The sequence below is a fragment of the Myripristis murdjan genome, chromosome 1, assembly GCF_902150065.1.
Source record: "Myripristis murdjan chromosome 1, fMyrMur1.1, whole genome shotgun sequence".
NCBI classification, from domain to species: Eukaryota; Metazoa; Chordata; class Actinopteri; order Holocentriformes; family Holocentridae; genus Myripristis; species Myripristis murdjan.
In genome coordinates this window covers 29,802,102-29,828,967 of record NC_043980.1, presented here as the reverse complement: position 1 = coordinate 29,828,967, position 26,866 = coordinate 29,802,102, and the positions used below count along the sequence as shown (strand labels likewise).

Here is a 26,866-nt window from a genome sequence, read left to right as displayed (position 1 = left end):
CACATGACAGCGGTCACATGAGAGGCTGCTGCGCTGACAGCGACAGGGAAGTGATTACTGTCACTTAGCAATCAGCGAGGTGAAACTTTGTGAGGAAGTGGGTTTCGCAAAGGCGGCCGAAGTGATGGACCTTAAAAAATCACAGCTAAACTAAAGTACAGAGTGAAAGAAGAGGAGATCCGATCGGGTAAGAATCTGTTCTGCTCTATTCTTGTGCAGTGTTTTGCTCCATCATCTTATTTTCACATTATAACCTGGATCTTACTCATGTTCATTTGGTATTATATGCTGCTCTGTTATTTTCCTCCAATTTGCCTATTTAATTTCTTAGTTTTACACGAGTAGCCTTTAAAATATGAGTCATGGTATGATTGTGTCACTTAAATCATACTGTGGGTCAAAGAAAAGCTTATAGTTAGAGCATAGCTGGTAAACAAAATACCATCAAGTGTGGGAAGGTCACTATAAACTTACATTGCAAAGTAAGACAGACAGCAGTAATATCATGGAAATGTCATGGTGATTTTTGTCAGAGAGCCCTAGTTTTTGGTCCTGAATATGGAGAAAACACCGCAGTTGTAAAACCAGCAGTGGTCAGAGACAGCAATGCATAGCACTGACCTTTCACCAAAACGTCATATGATTTCTATTCCTATTTTCTGTGTTGCATCAATCTAGGAGAGAAAAATTGTTCAGTTTGAAAAGCACAGCATTGAAACTAATTATCTGTTTATCCTGTTCCAGCAGCCTTCAGTGAGAGACCTGATGACCTGTTTGTGTTTTTTAATCACACAGAAATGAGAACATGGATCTTAAGACATGATGTCCACTTGCCTTGCGGTGCTGGATATGTACTCGGGAGGACCCACACACACACACACACACACACACAGGCACCCAGACAAAAATGACAACTTCAGGACATGAAGCAAACCAAAGCCAGAGAGAGTCTTAGCCCATTTGCAGATTAGTGGCACTAAAAGAAAAGGAGAAATTTCTGCTGGGATCTGTCCCTCATCTTTGTTTTTGTAAGTGTTTTTTTCCCACATTACTCATGAGTGCAGCAGAGTCTACATCTTTGTGCACTTTGGGCTCTGTGAACCTCTCCATCTGCTGTCATCCCCCCCTGCAGCGCCTCTCCCTCGCCCCTCGCAGATAAACGATGGACAGGAGTCTGCTGGACGGCGTCCCGGCCCGGGGCTGGAGGAACGCCTGCTGCTCCTACAGCACGCTGAAGGCCTGGCTGCCCATCCTCTCCTGGCTGCCCGGCTACAAGCTCAAGTGGCTTCAGATGGACCTGATCGCAGGCGTCACCGTGGGGCTGACCGTGGTGCCGCAGGGCCTGGCCTACGCCGAGGTGGCAGGCCTTCCGGTGCAGGTGAGTCTCAGCTGAAGGAGGATATGGCTGTAAAACTTGATATGCCATTCTTTCATTCATTGATCCTAAAGGGATATTTGGTGTGCAGCTGTGTATCAAACTATGTGAGACATTATCAAAGTGACAGGACAGCAGAAGGGATGTGAAACAGCTACCGGATAGGTTTCATAAATACTAGGACCGGGACGATATGCTTATCTTCCAATTCGACAATTATCACGATATTTGGGTGCTGATTCAATATATATTGCCATTCTACAAGTATTTGGATTCACTATTATGATTTATTGTGATTTTTTTTTAACATTAGACGAAGGGAAGTCATGTTCCAAAAAAAATAAATAACGCAAGTCATGCAATTCAGTATGTGATTTTTGTTTTTCTTAATTATGTTGAAATACCAAAAAATGGGTTTAAAAACCATTAAATAAAAAAATCGCAATATTTAAGTGAATCAATTTTATTTCCACCCCTAATCAATTGAGCTAAAAATATAAGAGAGCAAAAAAAAAAAGTGTAAAACATATACAAACCCTCTACAAGCAGAGCAGTCACAAAAAACCGAGTGAGTACCCATGCATCATCAGTTTTTGTCCCGTGTGTAAACTAAGATCAAATGTCGGCTGATACACAGACCGAGCTGTAATGATGATGGAGACAAAACACTGAACTGTGACTCTGCCACTGCCTTCCATTATTCTGACAGGAATTATTATTAGATTTGATTTTCTCATGGTCTCACTCCCTCCTTCTGCCTGCCTTACTGCCATTCTCCTCGTTCACTCTCCTCTTCAGGAACTTGAAACTTGCATCATACTTCATCGTCGCGTGAGATTTTACTGATGCTTTTGCTTTTCGGTGTAACTGATCAAACATTTCTATCCGCAGTATGGTCTGTACTCTGCCTTCATGGGCGGGTTCATCTACACCTTCCTGGGGACGTCCAAGGATGTGACCCTGGGTCCCACGGCCATCATGTCCCTCCTGTGCTCCTCCGTGGTCGGGGGGCAGCCCAGCCGAGCCGTCCTCCTCTGCCTGCTCTGTGGCGTCATCCAGGCCGCCATGGCACTGCTGAGATTAGGTGGGGGAAGGTTACCGCTGTTGTCACGTGTACACTGTGAAACTCCCAAGTTTGGCGATTCTCATGTTTTAACTCCAGCTGAAAGTTGTCTGTGCCTTGAGAGGTTTGTGTGAGCTGAAAGAGAGAGAGAGATGGAGTGTGTAGTTAATGGCACAACAGCAAAAGATTGTGTTGAAGCAGTTTGTAGGTGCGGAGAGCCACTTCCTACCACAGTGTCTATGACTTCCTTTGCTTAACCAGACACAGATTGTGAAAGGCTTCCTGGTATCCGCAGGTCTCGATCATCTGACTACCAAGTGCATACAGATGATAGAGTTTTGCTCAAATTACTGTTTGTTTATGTAACAATGTCAGTGGATTATTTTGAAGACTGTTAGCTGGGGGGAAGTGCACCTCAATGGCAGGAGGCTAACAGTTAGCATTTGGAGCATCCAGCCAGTATCCAGCACTCATTAACAAAGAGAGGAAGAGAGCACCACTACTGTCCTGCAGAACAGCTCGGGGGGAAGTGAAATAACATAGATTTTTATAAATGAAAATTCACAATAGTTGAGGAAGTCAAAGATGTATTTTTGTGCAGTTTAGAGCAATACAAAGTTAGCAAAGGTCTGTCTGTATGTGTAGACTGAAGTCAGTGATCTGCACTTGACTCACTGCTCTGCTTGTCGTCTGCAGGTTTCTTGTTGGACTTTATCTCCTATCCTGTAATAAAAGGCTTCACATGTGCTGCTGCAGTAACCATCGGCTTTGGCCAGGTTAAGGTGCGAGTTAAACACACACATACAGAGAAGGAGACACACACACACACACACACACACACTCCAAAGCTGGTAGTGCCCTTTGAGAGCACCGTTCATGTTTACTTAAAGTGCAGAGTCACAGAGCATTCTCCCTACACTCTACAAAACGCTGCCTTATAACGAATCAAAAGCACAAACATATTGAGGATACACACATTGTTGATAAACACTGAGGATAAATTAATACTAATACCATTACTAATATCAATACTACTGTCTGTATCAAAATGGACTATTAGTTTTGGAGAACTTACCCAAATCTAATATCTAATATAAAAACCTTGATAAACATGACAGAAATAAAGTGAACCACCTTGATTTTCTCCTTTTTTTGTCACATGGAAGACTATTTCTCAAACAGTGGGAAAATGAGTTAGTTTGTACTGAGACCTTAAACTAATGATCCAAACCACACTGTTTGGTAAAGGTTATGGCTCAGACCAGTACCTGTTACAGTATAGGTGGCTTCTTAAAATTTTGTACTTAAAATATTAGTATTCACATTGACAAATTGTATCGGTGAACCCCTAATCTTAAAAATGGATTTGAAGATTCTCTGCTTTAATCTAAGGGATTTTTTATGGAGCATGGTATGATAATGTTACTTGACTCTTGGAGCAGTCAGATGTCTGGCTCACTGCGCTCACAGGGTGGCTTCATTACACAAGGTCCATTAAATATGACAGAGCAGGGTCATGTAGATTTTTGGGGTGCCCGTCCTGGGTTTGAATCTGGCCCGGGACCTTTGTCATATGCTTCTCTCCTAACCTAATCTAACCTAATCTCTCCTAATCTTTCTCTCTGCTGTGGTATATCATGTTGTGTGTGTGTTCAGAACATACTGGGCCTCAAAGGCGTTCCCCAGCAGTTCTTCCTGCAGGTTTACTACACGTTCCACAGGATCCCGGAGGCCAGGATAGGTGACGTGGTCCTGGGCCTGCTGTGTTTGACTCTTCTGGTCATGTTGACGCTGATGAAGGCAAGTCTGGGCCCTCCGCCTAACGACTGTCCCCCCAGCTCCAGAGTGGCCAGGAGGATGGTGTGGGGCATCGCTACCAGTCAGTACCTGTAACTCTGTGTGTCTTTATATACACTGCATGTGCCGTTTTTATGTAGTTTCATGATTTCTTCAGGTCAAATTTTTATAGTTCATTTGTGGATCTGCTTTTTTACCTGCTGATCCAAGAGTGTAATTAAGAATTTGAAGTAAAGCTATAAATTAGAATTGATAACACTGTTTCTATGTATTCATGTATGTATTCAATGATGCATAATAGTTTGCATTATTTCTATATGATTTACCTGTGATTACTAGTTTGTCCTACTCAGTTTGGTAGATCTGTGAGGCAGGAAGTGCTTTTTTATTGTTGATGAACTCTGTTGAACTTTCTTTAGTAAAGAAATGGCTAAGAAATGGTTAAGTCATGATAACATGAAGAAATAACAGATGAAACATTAAGAAACTGCAGCATAAATGCCCATGTCTATCATGTCATTAATCATTTATTTATCAGTTTATCATAGACACCTCTTATTTTGGCTCACGGGCCATAAACAGGCCGGGTTTTAGCCTGTATCTCTGAAATCTCCACTGTAGACCAAAAACAGTTTACCATAAAACAAAATAGTGTCTGTTCGCTGCTGCTGGGTAGGTTTTGCACTGCTTTTTGCTCCTGGTCAGCTTCTGGTTTTTGGGTGTGCGTACACACAGCTTTTTTCTGTATGTTTTGCTTTTGGTAAGTCCTTCCTCTTGTTTCCTCTCTCTTTTCTTTGCCTCTCGTCCTGTCCAGTGCGTAACGCCCTGGTGGTGGTGGCTGCGTCCTGCGTGGCATTGTCCTGGGACGCGTACGGTCATCACGTCTTCACTATCACTGGGAACATCACCAAGGGCCTGCCACCCTTCAGGCCCCCACCCACCACTGACACCACAGGCAACGGCACCATCGTCAGCTTTGGGGAGATTGTAGAGGTGAGCAGCACAGCGAGAGAAAAGCCCAAACTGCAGGGTGCAGTCTGTAAAGCTTTTAGCTATGATTTTAAGCGCTCACTTTTGAAAATGTCACTTACTTGTGCCGAAGTGTGTCACTGGCCTGTCCTCTCTGTCTGTCTGGGGCAGGGCTTTGGAGGAGGACTGGCTGTGATTCCTTTCATGGGTCTGTTGGAGAGCATCGCCATTGCTAAAGCTTTTGGTAAGTTTCATCTCCTCTTTTCCTTTCTTTCCAAGTCAAAATCAGATGCTTATGATTGGAAACCGAGATTTTTTTCACATCATATTGCAACATGAGATTTTTACCATTAAGTAACATTTAATAACTCAGAGCAGGCAAGGAGGATTTAACAGATTGTTCACTGGTTGGTCTGGACTCCCTGTTTCTCTCCAGCCAGTCAGAACGACTACAGGATCAACGCCAACCAGGAGCTGTTTGCAATTGGCCTGACCAACATCATGGGCTCCTTCGTGTCAGCTTATCCTGTCACCGGCAGCTTTGGAAGGTGTGTGTGTGTGTGTGTGTGTGCACTGCGTGTGTGAGAGAGAGGGGTGTCGGACATCTTCAGTTTAATTGTTTGATGTGTGCTGATGGTGCGTTCTGTTGCCGTGCAGGACGGCAGTGAACTCCCAGACGGGGGTGTGCACTCCAGCCGGAGGCATCGTCACCAGTGAGTCCCCACACTGTCAGCGCTCACATGATCTGTCCGCTCTGTGTTTCACACACTTGCACTTTGTCTCCTGGCTTCCTTTCTCCTTCTCTGTCTCCTCTGTAGTGAGTGAGTCTCTGCCTCCCCTCAGTGGTCACATGCAGTAGTGCTGCCATCATTTTGTCTTTCAGATGATAAACTTTATTGTCCCTCAAGGGAAAATTTGCCTGCTACTGTTAATAAATGTTAAAACTGTTTTTTTTTTTTTTTTTTTTAGCATATACAGAGGACAGCTTGTGTTTTTTATTATAACCCAACAACATGAATGTTAAAGATGTTGTTTATTTATTTTTTCCACAGATAGAGAACACGTATGTAGCATGGGAATATTCATTTTTCCTTTTCTCTGTCCACTCCCCTTCTAGTATACACTTAAAAATAAAACCCCTAGGGTGAAATCAAGATTGTAAACAGTGCTCTAACTATTTGTTTTACTGCTGAAAAGACAGAAAAACAGAAGGGAAGGGAAACAGGCTGTGGCTGTGTTTATATGATACATGTTTGCTCAGAAGAAAGATCACCAGTAAAGTTTTCAGTTCACCAAACTGATCAAATAGAGAAAAAAAATGCTGGATGACTCCTCAATCATGCATTAAAAAAAAAAAAAAAATCTTACTTAGATTCACTTAAATCATAAAATCACTAAGAACTGGCATCCACACTATCCTGACTCTCCTTCAGGCAAATAACAAACAAAGGCAACATTGTCTTCATAGTTATTTCTCAGTGGTTGATCATAACTGAAATATGGCAATGTCTCACAGATTTACTCGACTTTTCAATCTCTTTCTTTCTCTCTCACTGCTTGAGTGGTTGTACGAGAGCATTTTAGTCAAGGTGTGTTCATGTCTCTGGCCTTCGGCATGGAAGCAGGATGTTTCACTGAACAGCGTCTACAGTCTTTCTCTGTTTGTCCTCCTGCAGGTGTGATAGTGCTGCTCTCCTTGGCGTTCCTCATGCCGGTTTTCTACTACATTCCCAAAGCTTCTCTGGCAGCAGTCATCATCTGTGCCGTAGCCCCCATGGTGGATTTTCACGCCGTGGCTAAGATGTGGAGGATACGGAGTGAGTGTCCACGCGTTTTTTCAACTGATGTGCCTTTCATGCTTTTTTTGTAGGTTTGTGTACATGTGTAGTTTTGTTTCATGTCTCGTGTTTATGTGTCCTCCACAGGGTTGGACCTGCTGCCGTTCTCTGTGACGTTCCTGATGAGTTTCTGGGAGGTGCAGTACGGCATCTTAGGAGGGATCGCTGTATCGGGAGCCATGCTGCTGTACAACACAGCCAGACCCAGAGTAAAGGTAGCATAATATTGCATATGTGTGCAAGTGTGTGTGAGAACAGTGGGTTTACTTGTTCACCCTTTTCACAGTTTGGTTTGTACCTCGGTGTTCAGGTCACAGTTAGGTCTGTATCTCGGTTTGACTTGAACAAATTTAAACGACTCACAATTCAAGATAATCAAGTCAATCAAGTCAACAACCAATTCAACACAAAAAGTTCCGTAAAGGTATTTTAATGGGAAGTTTTCTATCTTGTTTTCTATCTCTAGTGTGAATGTGTGTGTGGGTGAGTGAGATATTTCAAGGGAAAATTCTTTCATTCAGTCACTCATGGTTAGCCAGTCTGCCCCCAGTGGCCATTCGGAAACATTGTATTCTCCACGGACAGTTGTTAAGAAGGTTAAAGTATACACACTTGCTATTAGAAAACACTAATGGTAAACAATAGAAGAGCATAGAATAGATCTTTATTGTCCACAATTGTAAATATGTGTTCTGCTTTGCAACCCATTAAGAAGTTAGTAAAAAAAAAAAAGCAAAGAAAACATCAAATAAAAACAAAAAATAAGATGAAACTCAAGACATAGAAGCAGCGGATCAAATAAGATAAAATTCAATAAAAAAATAAAATAAAATACAGAAGGTAAAATAAGTAAAACAGGACATGAAAATGCAGCGCACCCAACCAGCCTCTGAATTTCAAGCATCTGTGTAACTTTGGATTTTAGCAGCATTGTTGTATTTTGGTGACATTCCTTCAGAATAAAAGAGCCTCTTCCTGGCTTCACCATTTTGCCCTGACATTCAACAATCACGTGTGTTTGTGTGTGTGTTTGTGTGAGTGTGCGAGCTTGTATGTTTTTGTTAACTTACCGTCATTGCGCGCTGTGTGCAGGTGTCTGATCACGGCGTGTTGGTGATAGAGCTGGGCAGTGGGCTCAGCTTCCCTGCCACAGAGTATCTGAGCCACATCATACACACGAAGGCTCTGCAGGGTGAGTGAAGAGGCTCTTTGTTAACACTTTGTTGCTAAGAGAAACAATTAAAAGTTGTGTTACCTCTTCTGCTCATTGAACTTTTTTACCCCTTCCTCTCTTGCTAATTTTCCTCACCTTCCTCAATTTGCCTCTCTCCCCTAAACCTCTGTCCCGTGTGTCATCCCCCCAGCTTCTCCCGCACGCTCGGTGGTCCTGGACTGCCTTCATGTCAGCACCATAGATTACTCAGTGGTGAACGAGCTCAAGGACCTGCTGAGGCAGTTCAAACTTCGGGGAGCGGTGCTGGTCTTCTCCAGGCTGCAGGTACAACAAGTCATCCTCAGCAGAGCATTTCCGGCCACAGAGAATTTGTGTTCCGTTTAAATTACTTTCTCTATCTACCTGTCTGCCTCTTTCTCTCACTCTCTGTTTTTCTTCCTCAGCCCTCTGTTCTGCGGGTGCTTCTAGCAGCAGATCTGCCAGGTCTCAGACACACAGACAGCGTGGATGCGGCGCTGCAGGTCCAGATGGATACCCGCCTCAATGACTGAGGGTCACCTCCGAAGGCCCAGACCCTTGTTTTTAGATTCTTAGTTTCCTTTACATGTTGAGACCCAGATGCTTCCCTCCCCAAAGGTAGCACTAAGAGATACAGACTGTCCTTTGTCCCATCTGGTATTGTCATCGCATCTCTCTTCTTTCTCCTTTGATTCATGGTGACAGTGTACGATGTATTCTATGTATTTGTGTTGGACTTTTGTCTTTAAGGCAAATTGCCCTTCGGGGACTTTGAAGTTTTACTCTAACCGGCCACAACTGTCCAATCGCAAGCTGGACGGATGGTTTTTGATGCTCCACGGGGGCACTGCACCAACAGACTGATCAATGGCACCTTCGCTGCAGGCCAGTCAGGAGACGAACATGATTTTCTACCTCCAACAGCCGATGTACCGGCTGCCAAGTTGTTTAAGAGCTCCCAGTTGCCAAGTGAAGTCCACTTTTATCCCTCCAATCACAGGAAAAAAGCATTGCACTGTCAAGATTTTTTATATCTGCTCATCTCGACTTTTCAAATAACTTCCAAACACTACGACAAATCTGGACCCAAAGTCCAGTATTACATTTTATAATATGCTATCTCCATTTGTACTTTTGCTAATATTTGTAGGTTTATTGTTACTTATCTGATGATATTTTGTACCTTTATATCTGTTGTGATTGAGGACTTGAGAGAAGGAAGTAAATCGGGTACAAGATATATGTATTTTGTTTTACAAACAGAGACCACACTCTGTTAACTATGAACTATGTAAGAACTGTCATACATAGTGGAGTTGGCTGAGAGCAAATCTGGTGACAGGGAACAAGAAAATGTATTTAAGAATTTAAAGGTGAAGGATTTAACACACCAAACACTGCATAACATTGTGAGTTTCATCACAAATAAATATTTTTGTGTCCATGTAAAAGAAGAGGTAAAACATTGTACTTTCCCAATGTTGGTGAATAAATGCTGCAAAAACAGTGAAAGAAGGTTATAAATGAATAATTAACACTGGAAAATATGTAATTGAACCAAATCACCATGCCTGTTCAAGTTGTAACTGGTTCCTCTGCAGAGCTTTAACCTTATTTGTGTTTCTAAAAAGTTTACAATGCAACGTGAGTGACTGTGTGTGAAAGAGAGAAGTCTCGATTATAACATGAAGAACTCAGCATTGACAATGTTGATAGGGAAAAAAAACTTGTTATCAAAAAGCGCATTTTCAGAAGTTATTTATATCTATTTTTCCATTTGTTGTGTATTGTGCGGATTGAGGAGGAGAGGGGATTGAAGAGACTGAAGGATGTTTTTGTCAGGAACATAGACACCTAATAGTAAGGATACCTCAGAGCTTCACAGCAACATGGACAAGATTAATTGTCTTAGTGATGTTATAGGGGCATTCACTTTAAATTATGGTGCTGTTTGTTTTAGCAATGCATATATAGATTCTGGACTAACTAATCAAAATGAGACAAAAAACAATAAAGGCTGTTGTTTTGATCAATAATCAGTCCCCTCCATCACTCACTGTTTAAATGTTTGAATGTGTCAAATGAATTTAATTTCAGCAAAACAATGTAGGTTGATACACACAGGAATTAGCCAACACCAGACAGAACCACATCTGGTTACACCATGAACATATTTTTCATCAGTCTCCATATTGACCTGTCAAGCTCTTGAAATTGTTTACTGAAATGTTGGACGACCACAGGACGTCTTCAGGATTCACTCCTCTGTCTTGTCTGCGGAGTTGTAGCTGCCGGTTCTTACTGCCTGCTGGTCGGTGTTTACCTTCAGAGTCACTGGCATGAAGAAGTCTGAGAGGCTGCAGGTCCAGCCTAGAGTTTGCTTCAGGTGTGCAAGAAGAACAAAAACTTGCAGCATAAGGAGTCCTTTAGGACTGGGATGCACTGGAAACACCAGAGCATTTAGAGAAGTTTTATTTATTCATATGGTTCCCTTTTTAAATCCTCCTTTACACCTGATGGTGACGTGAATTTCTGGAACTATACACTCTACATGGAAAAAAACAAAACAAACCTTACGATCACCTACATGTTTCCTAAACAATATAACTTGTATGTAAAAGATGAACATATTTCAGATAGCAGTGTAGGGTTGCAGGTCAAATTTTGTCAAATCCCATTCTCAGGGACATTTTGTTTTAAAAACTATTTGGATTCTGTGAGTAGGTTCAGCGCTTCTGTATTCATCACAATCATTAAAAAATGTGATGATCTGCATTTTATTAATTGAGGTTTTTAATCAGGAAAAAAATGGATGAATGAATGAAGTTAAACGCAATACAGATGTGTGCTCTCAGGACGCTGGAGAGGAAGGACTCAGGATCAAATGAACAACACTCTAAAGGCAGCATAAGTTGTATCCTAAATGAGGCTGTCATAAAATAAAAATTTTATTTCACAAAAACATATTTCCCACGCATTCTCACAGCTATGTTTGGGATGGCTGACCTTATCACAGGCAGATAAGCCCATTTATTTGGCTTTCATTCTTCCAGTGGGTATAAAGTGCTTGATAAACTCACCTGGTCACCTGAATGCATCACCATGAGCTCATTCACTGTAACCCACAAGCTGTGGCCGGGCTTCAGCAATGATCTACCACTGGAAACATTCACTGGAAACATTCACGGGCCGCTGAGAGATTAGTAACAAGATATGGCTGTTGATTGTTTAGCATCAGCAGCCATTCTATTCTCCGTAAGGATGCCAACTGGCTCATAAACAACCATCCTGGCAAGATCAGACCATCCCACTTAGTGTCCTCCCTTAAACACTTTAGAAACTCATTTGCTTTTATATTTTTATTTATTTATTATGTTACTCAAGAGAGGCATTCAGGCTATACCAGAGGTATGCAAACACAGTTCACCCCAAGTCAAAGACATAATGTAAAACAGCAACACGCTTGCTTCAATACAGTTTGTAAAAGACCTTTTAAAAAGTAGAGAGTTGCGAGTGTCTCAAAGGTAATGGTATTTTGACTGGTAATGCCTTTATGAAGTACAGTCCGTATTTTGTCTGTTATTGTTTTAAATATTTTAGTGCATTTGCCTGTTTATATTTTATTCTCTTTTCCTTCACATTTATTGTTCACGTCTTGTAAAGGCCTTTGTAACACCGCCCTGCTAAATGCTCTGTGAATAAAAGGCTGTGTTGGGCTGTTTTATTGTTCTTACACAGGCTGGGAGCAAAAGTGCATGGAGCTGACATTGATCATGCTGGCAGGTGTTTGTACACTCATGGCACTTTAACAGGCATCAGGTAACAAAGGCTGAGTCAGGCTCACAGTCGCACATTATCATTCAGAGACAAAAGAAACACCAGATGCCAAGTATTACTGACAGTAAATGGTGTCATTAGGGTTAGGACTCAAAAAGATAACGTACAAGAGGAAAGTCCATGTAGTGGCTACTGAGATGTGTTTTAGTAAGAGACAGTTTATCGCAGAGGATATCCCTTCATGGCTTTTACTCTTTTTCCATGAACCTGTGTGTAATGAGTTATGCATCGTGTCATATATATATATATATATATATATACAGACACGATGCATAGCTCATTACACACACACACACACACACACACACACACACACACACATATAATCAACTTTCAACCCTAACTAGAGCCTTACATTGCTAAAAAAATATGTGTAAATTATAAGAAATACACTTCAATTAGAGACACTTACCATGTAACATCTGTTGTTTCATATAGATTGCTTTGTTGTTTGATTTTCTAGTTGATTTGCTAGTTTATTCAAATTCCTGAAGAGTTGGCAGTACGAGCTGTCAGACAAAACTTTCTGTTTGAATGTGACTGTGACTTTTTTTTCGGTTTGACGTGGGTGTCCATGAATCCATGTCCAACTCTCCAAAAGAACTGTAACATTACTTAACAGAACAAGGCTTTAAGTCAAACATTTACTAGTGCTATTAAAACACAAAAGAGGAAGTAATATTTCCAGTAAATCGTGACAGGAGGTGATATATCAATTTGAACAAACATATTAAATCACATTTGTCAGCAGGGAGAATGTCATCTGCTGTGGTGTGACCTTGTTTTCAGGTTTGTACTTTGCGATCTGTATTTGAAGGGAGACTTTATCCAATTTCCAGACAAACCAGGTGGATTCAACCTCTGCAAGAACAGCTTATGATTTAAAAAATAATACAATAATATACAGTCATTAATACTTAACGAATGCAAAGATAATCATAAGTCAATGTATGCCTGATAAAGACCTAAGCCATGCATTAATGTGGTTGGACAGGGTGTATCCCAGGACTCTCTCACATTTACCTGTAAGTCCAATATTGGTCTGCTCACCACTTGCATCTGTGGGTATGTCTCAATTATAACCAGTATGTACAGCCTGCACTCGACTCTCTACTATTGACTGTTCCCACATTTTGCACTGAACTGGGCAAAAAAGCTTTCAAATTCTCTGCCCCTGCTGTCTGGAACCAACCGCAGACTGATTTGCAGCTCCACGAGATTATCTTACTCAGGGCTCTTAAAAAAATATTAAAGGTTATGAAGGCAGAATGCATTCTAACTGTGTTCCTTCTTAGACAGTTATATTACATATGTTTTGTTTTGTTTTACAGTGTATGTTCTTAACTTGTTTGTTGTGAGTGATTTTGGAGCTGCTGCTGCTGGCCAGGGCTCCCTTGTAAAAGAGATCTCACATTCTTAGTGGGACTTATCTGGTTAAATAAAGGTTAAATAAATTTTGTCACTGTACCAGATAAACATCTGTTTATAAGCTAATGCCTTGTTGTTCACGGGACAGGAATATTCCTGGTTGAAGCCTGCAGTCAAAGGCGGGATGCTGAGAACAAGCAGCCAGTCGCTGCTGTTTCAGTTTTAGGTACAGCCGTAAATTGTTCAGACCTCAGAGATTAGTGTGGATGTGTGGCCTGTCAGGCAGTTGCAAAACCAATAACTATATACACTTAATAATGAGTTAGTAGTAAGTAATGTGCCTCAAAAAGTCGAGGCAAAACATAAATATAGATATCTTTACAAATCAGCAGCACATGCAGGTACATGACTATTAACTCATTAAGTACGTACCATCAGGTGGCGTGTCTTTGACTGGAAATACTTTCTCAGGAGGATCTGACATCAGGGGAATGTGCAAATGACTTATAGTATTTTTGTTGAATTTCGGTAAAATATCTCTTCTGTAGCGTTAATAGAAAACCTTTATGTTTAATGCGCTGTCAGTTGTTTCAGTTGTTATTATTGACAAAAGGTGGTAAAAACTGGGAGAGCCAACAGGAACATTAGGTTTGGAATGTGCAAACTTCTGAAGACTGAGAGACTGGCGCGCTGCATTGTTCCTCAGCAATCATCACTTATCATCGATTGTAGCACATTAAAACATATTGACACAGGACAATTACGAAATTTGTATTTGCCATTGCTGTTTGAATTTCATCAACTAAAAGTCTTTTTGATTAATAAGTAGCTCCTTTGTTGTCATATCAGTGAAGTTTGTTTTTTTTTTTTTTTTTTTACTAATAGTCACATGGTCTCTTAGTGACCAACATAGGCTTGCTTATAAATTCTCACATTCTCACTCCCCAGCAAACTTTTCATTCACAGGTTGACTTTGAAATAACCTCTGCAAGGTAAGTAAAGAGACTACGTGACAAACTTGATGTATTTTCTGTTCTTAATATTTTAACAATTTATGTTTTGGGACTTTGCATTTACATTGAATCATCACTGTACTGATTGAGTCAGCTGGGTTTGCTGTTTGCTGTAGTTTGTCTTGATATGTTTTTTGACCATTTTCAGTGAGTTTGTGTCTGACCTGCTGGATGTGGCCCAAAATGAGGGGGGCTGGGGTTGTGTTGTTACTCCTGTTCATGCAGACTGTTACAGGAAGCACCTCAGGTAACCTGTCCAACATTGTCATCTTGTGTAAGACATTAAGTCTTGAATTTCAAGTTTTATTTTACTTTCCTTAAAGCTCATTGAACATGATTCTAGTATTGGTGTACCTGTAATGACACTGATGCACCTTTGTTGCACTTTCATTTTCAGAGGACCATCCTCACCTTCTTCAGTTTTAAATAGGAAGCGTTTGGTTTGTGAAGATTTTCTTTGGGCTAAAATGAGCTGATTGCTTAGGGTTAGGGTTTTTATGCATTAGTTGGTAGAAAAGGCCCTGAAACTACAAAGAAGAGAGGGCTCCAGGTAGGGGTGAAGGTCCATAGGTTAATAAAGATTTTTCTTCCAGTTCAACCAACAGTCAACAGTACAGTTGCTCCAAGTACACCACTACCCGCCAGAAACAACAGCACCATGGCCACAACACCAGCAAACAACAGCACAGCAGCTGAGGGACAGGTCCGCCTGGCTGATGGAAGAAACAGCTCCTGCGCCGGCAGAGTGGAGATCTTCCACAATGGACAGTGGGGGACAGTGTGTGACGATGCCTGGGACCTGAATGATGCACAGGTGGTGTGTAGACAGCTGGGCTGCGGCAGGGCGCTGTTTGCAACAGGCACGGCATATTTTGGACAGGGCAGTGGACCCATCTGGTTGGATGATGTTGCCTGTTCAGGAAATGAACCATCCATAACCGACTGTAGACATCTAGGCTTTGGGTCCCACAACTGTGCTCACAGTGAAGACGCTGGTGTCATCTGTGAAGGTAAATGTGCTTGCATACTTGAGGTACACCAGAGCTGTTTCTGCTGACAAATAACTGGAGAAATGATCTTATCTGTTAGTAATAATTTATTTTACATGGGGATGTCATCATGCAGCACAATTAACCAAATTCACAGTTTAAAAAAATAGACTTTTTTGTTGACAACATTAAATTAATGGAGTTGAGAGAAAATGGCATCAACCCAACAAATAACCAGGTAGAATGTCTGTGGTGAAATGGATCCTCCCATCATTTCACTGAGTAGCAGCTGCACCTGGAGTTGTCTTGTAGGTTAATAAAGATTTTTCTTCCAGTTCAACCAACAGCCAACAGTACAGTTGCTCCAAGTACACCACTACCCACCAGAAACAACACTCAGGGGATGAGCAGCACCATGGCCGCAACACCAGCAGACAACAGCACAGCAGCTGAGGGACAGGTCCGCCTGGCTAATGGAAGAAACAGCTCCTGCGCCGGCAGAGTGGAGATCTTCCACGATGGACAGTGGGGGACAGTGTGTGATGATTACTGGGATCTGGTTGATGCTCAGGTGGTGTGTAGACAGCTGGGATGTGGCAGGGTCCTGTCAGCACCACATAGTGCACGTTTTGGACAGGGCACTGGGCCCATCTGGTTGGATGATGTCAGGTGCACAGGCAGCGAATCAAAGCTCACAGAGTGCAGACACCAGGGCTTCGGCTCCCACAACTGTGGTCATCAAGAAGATGCTGGCGTCGTCTGTGAAGGTAAATACCAACACGTGTAGCTGTAGGAGCTGATGTCTCACTATTTATGTGACAGCCAGTCTGTTGCAAAACGTCTTACTGGTAGGATTTTCTTTTCCAATCATTTGTAGAAATCAGATTGTTTATACCATATGATCCAAAAAACAACAACAATCATCATCATAATAAAAGTATCTTTCTTAACACATGAGGCAAAATGCTTTTGGAATAATTGAATAATCCTGCCAAAATCATGTTTAAACAAGCACATTTTGGAGGGCCAAAAAATACAATGTTTGTTTTGTCTGCATTTAACTAAAGGAAATGTTTGGAGATCCAAGATATTTGCAAAACATTGGGTTTAGGTTGTCAAGACTGTCGCAGGGTGGGAATTTGAAGGGTAAATAGGGTTAGGGTTGAAAGTCATCGACAAAGCAGTGGAAATGGACACTGCAATTGAAGATGATACAGCACAATGGCAGCATATCAACAGAGAACAATAAGGGACTCAACACTGACCCTTGAGGAACACCACATGTCAGGACTAAACGAGAGGAGGCATTACCAAAGACAACAAAATCAACAAACAACAACTTATTAATAAAAGTTATCAGTTGTGAAGAAATGACTGTTGCTAAAATCTTCAACAAGAAGGATAATTTAGAAAAGGCCCTGAATCTTTAAAGGAGAGAGGGGTCTGGGTTGGGTGTATTTAACAATGATTGCAAGTTTAAAATCACATGGAAAATAACTAGTGGCAAAGGAGTTTTGTTTTTTTTTTAACAGAAGATACAAGAAATGTAAATGCATTGCAATTAGATGACAGGAGTTAATTGCCACTGTCCACATCTGTAAAGAGGAAGCTAATGTGTCTAGTTTTTATGTGATAAAGTCAGTTTTTTTACCTGTCTCCTTTCTACAGAATTAAGTTTGATGTTTTTCTATCTTAGCTGCTTCTCCGGTGAGGCTGGTCAACGGTTACTCTGACAACCGCTGTTCTGGCAGAGTGGAGGTCTACCATGATGACCAGTGGGGGACAGTGTGTGACGATGCCTGGGGCCTGAATGATGCACAGGTGGTGTGTAGACAGCTGGGCTGCGGCAGGGCGCTGTCTGCAACAAGCACGGCATATTTTGGACAGGGCAGTGGACCCATCTGGTTGGATGATGTTGCCTGTTCAGGAAATGAGCCATCCATAACCGACTGTAGACATCTAGGCTTTGGGTCCCACAACTGTGCTCACAGTGAAGATGCTGGTGTCATCTGTGAAGGTAAATGTGCTTGCATACTTGAGGTACACCAGAGCTGATTTTGCTGACAAATAACTGGAGAAATGATCTTATCTGTTAGTAATGATTTATTTTACATGGGGATGTCATCATGCAGTGCAATTAACCAAATTCACAGTTTAAAAAATAGACTTTTTTATTAACAACATCAAATTAGTGTAGTTGAGAGAAAATGGCATCAACCCAACAGATAACCAGGTAGAATGTCTGTGGTGAAATGGATCCTCCCATCATTTCACTGGGTAGCAGCTGCACCTGGAGTTATCTTGTAGGTTAATAGAGATTTTTCTTCCAGTTCAACCAACAGTCAACAGTACAGTTGCTCCAAGTACACCACTACCCACCAGAAACAACACTCAGGTGATGAGCAGCACCATGGCCGCAACACCAGCAGACAACAGCACAGCAGCTGAGGGACAGGTCCGCCTGGCTGATGGAAGAAACAGCTCCTGCGCCGGCAGAGTGGAGATCTTCCACGATGGACAGTGGGGGACGGTGTGTGATGATTACTGGGATCTGGTTGATGCTCAGGTGGTGTGTAGACAGCTGGGATGTGGCAGGGTCCTGTCAGCACCACATAGTGCACGTTTTGGACAGGGCACTGGGCCCATCTGGTTGGATGATGTCAGGTGCACAGGCAGCGAATCAAAGCTCACAGAGTGCAGACACCAGGGCTTCGGCTCCCACAACTGTGGTCATCAAGAAGATGCTGGCGTCGTCTGTGAAGGTAAATACCAACACGTGTAGCTGTAGGAGCTGATGTCTCACTATTTATGTGACAGCCAGTCTGTTGCAAAACGTCTTACTGGTAGGATTTTCTTTTCCAATCATTTGTAGAAATCAGATTGTTTATACCATATGATCCAAAAAACAACAACAATCATCATCATAATAAAAGTATCTTTCTTAACACATGAGGCAAAATGCTTTTGGAATAATTGAATAATCCTGCCAAAATCATGTTTAAACAAGCACATTTTGGAGGGCCAAAAAATACAATGTTTGTTTTGTCTGCATTTAACTAAAGGAAATGTTTGGAGATCCAAGATATTTGCAAAACATTGGGTTTAGGTTGTCAAGACTGTCGGAGAGTGGGAATTTGAAGGGTAAATAGGGTTAGGGTTGAAAGTCATCGGCAAAGCAGTGGAAATGGACACTGCAATTGAAGATGATACAGCACAATGGCAGCATATCAACAGAGAACAATAAGGGACTCAACACTGACCCTTGAGGAACACCACATGTCAGGACTAAACGAGAGGAGGCATTACCAAAGACAACAAAAACAACAAGCAACAACTTATTAATAAAAGTTATCAGTTGTGAAGAAATGACTGTTGCTAAAATCTTCAACAAGAAGGATAATTTAGAAAAGGCCCTGAGTCTTTAAAGGAGAGAGGGGTCTAGGTTGGAAGCTAATGTGCCTAGTTTTTATGTGATAAAGTCAGTTTTTTTACCTGTCTCCTTTCTACAGAATTAAGTTTGATGTTTTTCTATCTTAGCTGCTTCTCCGGTGAGGCTGGTCAACGGTTACTCTGACAACCGCTGTTCTGGCAGAGTGGAGGTCTACCATGATGACCAGTGGGGGACAGTGTGTGACGATGCCTGGGACCTGAATGATGCACAGGTGGTGTGTAGACAGCTGGGCTGCGGCAGGGCGCTGTCTGCAACAAGCACGGCATATTTTGGACAGGGCAGTGGTCCCATCTGGTTGGATGATGTTGCCTGTTCAGGAAATGAACCATCCATAACCGACTGTAGACATCTAGGCTTTGGGTCCCACAACTGTGCTCACAGTGAAGATGCTGGTGTCATCTGTGAAGGTAAATGTGCTTGCATACTTGAGGTACACCAGAGCTGATTTTGCTGACAAATAACTGGAGAAATGATCTTATCTGTTAGTAATGATTTATTTTACATGGGGATGTCATCATGCAGCACAATTAACCAAATTCACAGTTTAAAAAAATAGACTTTTTTGTTGACAACATTAAATTAATGGAGTTGAGAGAAAATGGCATCAACGCAACAAATAACCAGGTAGAATGTCTGTGGTGAAATGCGTCCTCCCATCATTTCACTGGGTAGCAGCTGCACCTGGAGTTGTCTTGTAGGTTAATAGAGATTTTTAATAAAGATTTTTCTTCCAGTTCAACCAACAGTCAACAGTACAGTTGCTCCAAGTACACCACTACCCACCAGAAACAACACTCAGGTGATGAGCAGCACCATGGCCGCAACACCAGCAGACAACAGCACAGCAGCTGAGGGACAGGTCCGCCTGGCTGATGGAAGAAACAGCTCCTGCGCCGGCAGAGTGGAGATCTTCCACGATGGACAGTGGGGGACGGTGTGTGATGATTACTGGGATCTGGTTGATGCTCAGGTGGTGTGTAGACAGCTGGGATGTGGCAGGGTCCTGTCAGCACCACATAGTGCACGTTTTGGACAGGGCACTGGGCCCATCTGGTTGGATGATGTCAGGTGCACAGGCAGCGAATCAAAGCTCACAGAGTGCAGACACCAGGGCTTCGGCTCCCACAACTGTGGTCATCAAGAAGATGCTGGCGTCGTCTGTGAAGGTAAATACCAACACGTGTGTAGCTGTATGAGCTGATGTCTCACTATTTATGTGACAGGCAGTCTGTTGCAAAACGTCTTACTGGAAGGATTTTCTTTTCCAATCATTTGTAGAAATCAGATTGTTTATACCATATGATCCAAAAAACAGCAACAATCATCATCATAATAAAAGTATCATTCTAAACACATGAGGCAAAATGCTTTTGGAATAATTGAATAATCCTGCCAAAATCATGTTTAAACAAGCACATTTTGGAGGGCCAAAAAATACAATGTTTGTTTTGTCTGCATTTAACTAAAGGAAATGTTTTGAGATCCAAGATGTTTGCAAAACATTGGGTTTAAGTTGTCAAGACTGTCGCAGGGTGGGAATTTGAAGGGTACATAGGGTTAGGGTTGAAAGTCATCAACAAAGCAGTGGAAATGGACACTGCAGTTGAAGATGATACAGCACAATGGCAGCATATCAACAGAGAACAATAAGGGACTCAACATTGACCCTTGAGGAACACCGCATGTCAGGACTAAACAAGAGGAGGCATTACCAAAGACAACAACAACAACAACAAACAACTTATTAATAAAAGTTATCAGTTGTGAAGAAATAACTGTTACTAAAATCTTCAACAAGAAGGATAATTTAGCAAAGGCCCAGAAGCTTTAAAGGAGAGAGGGGTCTAGGTTGGGTGTATTTAACAATAATGGCAGGTTTAAAATCACAGGGAAAATAACTAGTGGCCAAGGAGTTTTTTTTTTTTTTTTTTTTTTTTTACAGTAGATACAAGAAATACAAATGCTTTGCAATTTGATGAAAGGAGTTAATTGTGACTTTCCTCGTATGTAAAGAGGAAGCTAATGTGCCTAGTTTTTATGTGATAAAGTCAGTTTTTTTTACCTGTCTCCTTTCTACAGAATTAAGTTTGATGTTTTTCTGTCTTAGCTGCTTCTCCGGTGAGGCTGGTCAACGGTTACTCTGACAACCGCTGTTCTGGCAGAGTGGAGGTCTACCATGATGACCAGTGGGGGACAGTGTGTGACGATGCCTGGGGCCTGAATGATGCACAGGTGGTGTGCAGACAGCTGGGCTGCGGCAGGGTGCTGTCTGCAACAAACGCGGCATATTTTGGACAGGGCAGTGGACCCATCTGGTTGGATGATGTTGCCTGTTCAGGAAATGAGCCATCCATAACCGACTGTAGACATCTAGGCTTTGGGTCCCACAACTGTGCTCACAGTGAAGACGCTGGTGTCATCTGTGAAGGTAAATGTGTATGCATACTTTAGGTACACCAGAGCTGTTTCTGCTGACAAATAACTGGAGAAATGATCTTATCTGTTAGTAATAATTTATTTTACATGGGGATGTCATCATGCAGCACAATTAACCAAATTCACAGTTTAAAAAATAGACTTTTTTGTTAACAACATCAAATTAGTGTAGTTGAGAGAAAATGGCATTAACCCAACAAATAACCAGGTAGAATGTCTGTGGTGAAATGCGTCCTCCCATCATTTCACTGGGTAGCAGCTGCACCTGGAGTTATCTTGTAGGTTAATAGAGATTTTTCTTTCAGTTCAACCAACAGTCAACAGTACAGTTGCTCCAAGTACACCACTACCCACCAGAAACAACACTCAGGTGATGAGCAGCACCATGGCCGCAACACCAGCAGACAGCAGCACAGCAGCTGAGGGACAGGTCCGCCTGGCTGATGGAAGAAACAGCTCCTGCGCCGGCAGAGTGGAGATCTTCCACGATGGACAGTGGGGGACGGTGTGTGATGATTACTGGGATCTGGTTGATGCTCAGGTGGTGTGTAGACAGCTGGGATGTGGCAGGGTCCTGTCAGCACCACATAGTGCACGTTTTGGACAGGGCACTGGGCCCATCTGGTTGGATGATGTCAGGTGCACAGGCAGCGAATCAAAGCTCACAGAGTGCAGACACCAGGGCTTCGGCTCCCACAACTGTGGTCATCAAGAAGATGCTGGCGTTGTCTGTGAAGGTAAATACCAACACATGTAGCTGTAGGAGCTGATGTCTCACTATTTATGTGACAGCCAGTCTGTTGCAAAACGTCTTACTGGAAGGATTTTCTTTTCCAATCATTTGTAGAAATCAGATTGTTTATACCATATGATCCAAAAAACAACAACAATCATCATCATAATAAAAGTATCTTTCTTAACACATGAGGCAAAATGCTTTTGGAATAATTGAATAATCCTGCCAAAATCATGTTTAAACAAGCACATTTTGGAGGGCTAAAAAATACAATGTTTGTTTTGTCTGCATTTAACTAAAGGAAATGTTTGGAGATCCAAGATATTTGCAAAACATTGGGTTTAGGTTGTCAAGACTGTCGCAGGGTGGGAATTTGAAGGGTAAATAGGGTTAGGGTTGAAAGTCATCGACAAAGCAGTGGAAATGGACACTGCAACTGAAGATGATACAGCACAATGGCAGCATATCAACAGAGAACAATAAGGGACTCAACACTGACCCTTGAGGAACACCACATGTCAGGACTAAACGAGAGGAGGCATTACCAAAGACAACAAAAACAACAAGCAACAACTTATTAATAAAAGTTATCAGTTGTGAAGAAATGACTGTTGCTAAAATCTTCAACAAGAAGGATAATTTAGAAAAGGCCCTGAGTCTTTAAAGGAGAGAGGGGTCTAGGTTGGAAGCTAATGTGCCTAGTTTTTATGTGATAAAGTCAGTTTTTTTACCTGTCTCCTTTCTACAGAATTAAGTTTGATGTTTTTCTATCTTAGCTGCTTCTCCGGTGAGGCTGGTCAACGGTTACTCTGACAACCGCTGTTCTGGCAGAGTGGAGGTCTACCATGATGACCAGTGGGGGACAGTGTGTGACGATGCCTGGGACCTGAATGATGCACAGGTGGTGTGTAGACAGCTGGGCTGCGGCAGGGCGCTGTCTGCAACAAGCACGGCATATTTTGGACAGGGCAGTGGTCCCATCTGGTTGGATGATGTTGCCTGTTCAGGAAATGAACCATCCATAACCGACTGTAGACATCTAGGCTTTGGGTCCCACAACTGTGCTCACAGTGAAGACGCTGGTGTCATCTGTGAAGGTATGTTTTCTTGATTTTCTTTTGGAATGTATATACATAATACATTGAAAATAATGTTCATGTTTCTGGATTTGTCTATGAAAATCTTCTCAGTTTGGTCACACCATTTAACCTCTTTTCTTCTTTGTCTCTTTCTTTTATTTTCTTTGTTTTTACTTTGTTGATCCTCTATCTTTTTGTTTAGTCCACCGTCCTCAGCCGCAGGCTCCTCAGCTTGTTTGTGGCCGTGATCTCATTGAAGTCGGTCTGAGCTTGGCTAGCTTTGAATCCTCTGGTCTGAATGCATTCTCTGGTCACCTGGCGGACCGGCGTTGTTCTGACTTCAGGCTTCATAACGAAACAGTGTGGTACCAAGTGGAGCGCCGCGCAGACACGTGTGGAAACATCCTGACGGTGAAAAATTGTTTGCTGACTCCTGACTGTTCATCCGCTTATATGTGTGGCTCTGGAAATAAGTGTTATTCTCTTTAATTCTAGTCGGATTTTTTGTAATATTATTCTACTCCTATGACTCTATGTGCTACGCATCTCTATTCAGCCTACTCCGACTTTTATGTTGCTGTTAGGGTAAACTTAGCATAAAGCTGCTATTGCCTTCATCACAATTTGGAATGCCATCTGAATGTGGGCCTGGTCAATGGTGAAGTGACAGTAATTACAGAAAAGCATGTAAGGTGCTAGATGAGCAATATTTGTGACATTCTAAGGTCTTTTTAATTGTAGTGTTGCAGGATTTGTAGTTAAAGTACGGTTTCTTCAACCACTTGGCCACTCAACTGTTTTGTAATGCTTTAGCTGATTTGATCATGTACTTGACAGTCATCCATCATCCTTTGTCTTTCAGACCAACAGCACCCATGCCATCTACTCAAACAGTTTATTTCTATACTCTGTTAACAATGTGTCCCTGGTCCCTCCTGAGAGTTTTCCCTTCCACTGTGCCTATCCTCTGGACATTGAGACCAGCTTGGATGTTGCTATCAACCCGTATCTGCCGTAAGTACCCTTTCATCTTCGCTCATGACCATGACAACACAATTTATGATAAGATAAATGGGTTATTACGGAGATGGCTGGTGAAACCTTCATGCTGAAGTGCACACTTATGTTGCAACTGGAATTGCATTCCACATAAAAAGAGGTAGCATACTCTGGAATCTGCATTGTATTTTGTATGACTGTCTTTGTCCATCTACAAAGCAACCTCTCATCACAAACCAAAAAACATGTGGGGAGGAAATATTTCTGCATATCATTGTTTCTTGACAGGCTTGCAGGTGGCATCTCAGGATTGGGCAGCAAAGCCAGAGCCTCCATGTCTCTGTTCCGCAACTCCAACTATACAGAGTCTTACCCAGCAGGCCGAGTCACCCTGCCACTGGGATCCACCCTGCACGTGGGTGTGTCTGTGCAGGAGGGTGATCCGAGCTTTGTGGTTGTTCTGGAGGACTGCTATGCCACTCACTCCCCGAATCCTGATGACCCTCTGCGATATGCACTCATTAGGAACAGGTATTTTTCCTTCTTGAGCCTCAGCAGACGGTTTCTGCCTGAAGGGAATGTGGAAATGAATGGAAGATAATGAAAGAATGGATTATGTGCAAGGACTTGACAGTCTGGTCTGTCCTCTTCCAGGTGTCCTGCTGACCGTGGACAGGTGACGGTGGATGAGAGTGGTTTGTCCCGCCAGGCTCGTTTCTCTGCTCTCCTTTTCCTGTTTGCGAACAACAGCCAGGACATTTTCCTTCACTGCAGCCTCAGTCTGTGTGACCAGAGGAGAACCTCCTGCGCTCCTGTGAGTGACGCACTAATCCTTTTATTTGATCAATAGCATCAATCAGTGATCAATGCCACTTTGTGAGACACAGTGTTTTGCTGGTCTCTATTATCTTTCCACTTCTCTGATTCCCCCAACCCTCCTCCCAGGTTTGCACAAGGAGGGTGTACCGTTCTGTTTCCAGATCTGAACCCCTCAAGCCTCTCACCATTGGACCAATCTCCTGTAAGTATGAAACACAATCTGGTCTCAAGCTGCCTGTCTCAGGATTGTGAATTACATTGTAGTAATAACCATGTTTTTTTCCTTTCCTTTCAATGCTCAGGGGACAAGTCACCAGAGTGAGCCAGAAGAAAACTGAGACACATCCCATCTTGTAATGATATTGTTTTGCTTTCAGATGTCTTTTGATTCACAAAGCAACAGAAAATATCAAGTAGCTGATATTACACTGTATGATTAATTCTCATCCTCTTTTGTATCATTTCTGTTAGAATGTCTGTAAATATTCCTTGTTTTAGTTCACTGGCAAATTTGACTTTAAAAACATTTTAAAAAGGCTACGGTATATATATTTTTTACCTTGACTGTTTCTTGTGTACTTATACAAAAATCAAACAGAATCTTTCACATGGATTTTAGTAAAATGGACAAGCAAACATTTCTACTTTGAATTTATTGTCAAAATGTCAATGAAAGACAAGAGTGTTTGTTCAGTTGGCAAAACGCAAATCTAACACACATTCGACATACAGAAAATATATCTGTAAAAGCTTAAAAACAGAACATTTTAGACAAAAACAAATCATTCAAAGATAAATAAATCTTAATACTGTGATAAATGAAATGAAATAAAATCATGATATAATTATATATTATCTACATTTTGTCATCTGCTTTTGGATTTCAGTGCACTCAGAAAGGCTGGCTTCAGCATGTTGTTTTGTAGGCACTGGTGGTTGAGTTTTGTCATTTGTCAGACAGTGCTAGTCTGACTCAATGGGGCGAAAACATTTTAAGAAACAAATCCCTAAAAACCATGTTTGAGTCATTGTATACCAAGCTGCTTGTGAAACAGTTAAAACTGTAAAAGTGATACATGGATTTTTTAAAATTTAGCTGTTGTTACACTTGAAGATGGCTGCCTTAGGATTTACATGGAAACAAGCCCTATAGACGGTGCATGTGCACATGAAATTGGCTGCTGTCAGACAGTGAGAAATGACGCTGTGGCCATAGCAACACATGATGTTCCCAAAGCTTCATCGCCAAACCAGTGCTGATATCCATGATGACACGATCAAACATACATGTAAGCTGTACTAATCAAATGACCATTAATGAGAACTGATTTCACAAGAACCTTTCAGCGCTGTGGGGAGAGCTGCACCAGTGGCAAAACAGCTGCTCGTTCTGCATAACACCGTATGCCTTGATGTCAGCATAGTGCGTTTTAATTAACAAATGGAAAATAAAGCCACTCTTCAGATGCCTGAGAGGTGAGCGGAAAAGATGATCCGCTCTGCTCCAGAGCAGGTCAAAGGACACAATATTGTTGATATGTATATATTTTTAAAATATTTACTGAAAACAAATCTAGATTATTGGCATGGTTATGTTGTTGTATTGGTGAGCAAAAGCCAGACCATCCATTTCTCCCAGTACACAAAGAAAAAATAAAACACCACACCTCGACAAAGATGAAAGAGAGGCAACAAAAGTAGGGAAAAGGGTGACAAGGAAAGACAACAAATTACGTAAGGGAAATTAAATGACAGCAAAACAGAGGGAAATTATAGCAGAACAAAATGCATGAGGGGAAAGGGCTACAAAGCCCTGATAGTGAGGGAAGGGGCAGGGAGACATAACATCAATATTGTCCAAACATCATGATCAAAAAACCTGTTCACAAATTCACAGATTTCACC

The 26,866-nt window shown here is 41.9% G+C and overlaps 2 protein-coding genes across 3 annotated transcripts; both read left to right on the top strand.

Moving 5' to 3' along the window:
- Positions 1–37: 37 nt before the first annotated feature.
- On the top strand, positions 38–10,258 carry slc26a11 (solute carrier family 26 member 11). Of its 2 annotated transcripts, none has more exons than XM_030064847.1 (15): positions 38–187; positions 796–1,028; positions 1,156–1,378; positions 2,267–2,459; positions 3,135–3,220; positions 4,095–4,317; positions 5,050–5,228; positions 5,376–5,448; positions 5,641–5,752; positions 5,862–5,917; positions 6,881–7,021; positions 7,130–7,257; positions 8,135–8,234; positions 8,407–8,540; positions 8,660–10,258. In XM_030064847.1, exons 3-15 carry the CDS (start codon positions 1,163–1,165, stop codon positions 8,765–8,767), a joined length of 1,749 nt encoding a protein of 582 aa, XP_029920707.1. In that variant the 5' UTR covers positions 38–187; positions 796–1,028; positions 1,156–1,162; the 3' UTR covers positions 8,768–10,258. The 2 variants fall into 2 exon arrangements, with proteins under 2 accessions (XP_029920707.1, XP_029920698.1); XM_030064838.1 differs by having other exon boundaries at positions 1,133–1,378.
- Positions 10,259–15,110: 4,852 nt separating this feature from the next.
- LOC115362356 (deleted in malignant brain tumors 1 protein-like) lies at positions 15,111–25,453 on the top strand. Its single transcript, XM_030056250.1, has 15 exons — positions 15,111–15,468; positions 15,888–16,208; positions 17,138–17,458; positions 17,772–18,203; positions 18,979–19,299; positions 19,627–20,058; positions 21,000–21,320; positions 21,634–22,065; positions 22,841–23,161; positions 23,346–23,554; positions 24,006–24,148; positions 24,398–24,673; positions 24,797–24,956; positions 25,088–25,163; positions 25,264–25,453. Exons 1-15 carry the CDS (start codon positions 15,111–15,113, stop codon positions 25,281–25,283), a joined length of 4,143 nt encoding a protein of 1,380 aa, XP_029912110.1. The 3' UTR covers positions 25,284–25,453.
- The last annotated feature ends 1,413 nt before the right edge of the window (positions 25,454–26,866 follow it).

What these genes read in the sequence shown, in the direction of transcription:
- slc26a11 (XM_030064847.1), top strand. Translation starts at nt 1,163, where the DNA reads ATGGACAGGAGTCTGCTGGACGGCGTCCCGGCCCGGGGCTGGAGGAAC. An exon ending in GCTTTGGGGAGATTGTAGAG is followed by an intron (nt 5,229 to 5,375) that starts GTGAGCAGCACA and finishes TGTCTGGGGCAG; the next exon opens with GGCTTTGGAGGAGGACTGGC. An exon ending in GTCACCGGCAGCTTTGGAAG is followed by an intron (nt 5,753 to 5,861) that starts GTGTGTGTGTGT and finishes GTTGCCGTGCAG; the next exon opens with GACGGCAGTGAACTCCCAGA.
- LOC115362356 (XM_030056250.1), top strand. Translation starts at nt 15,111, where the DNA reads ATGGCCACAACACCAGCAAACAACAGCACAGCAGCTGAGGGACAGGTC. An exon ending in TGCTGGCGTCGTCTGTGAAG is followed by an intron (nt 18,204 to 18,978) that starts GTAAATACCAAC and finishes TTTCTATCTTAG; the next exon opens with CTGCTTCTCCGGTGAGGCTG. An exon ending in TTGGATGTTGCTATCAACCC is followed by an intron (nt 24,149 to 24,397) that starts GTATCTGCCGTA and finishes ACATGTGGGGAG; the next exon opens with GAAATATTTCTGCATATCAT.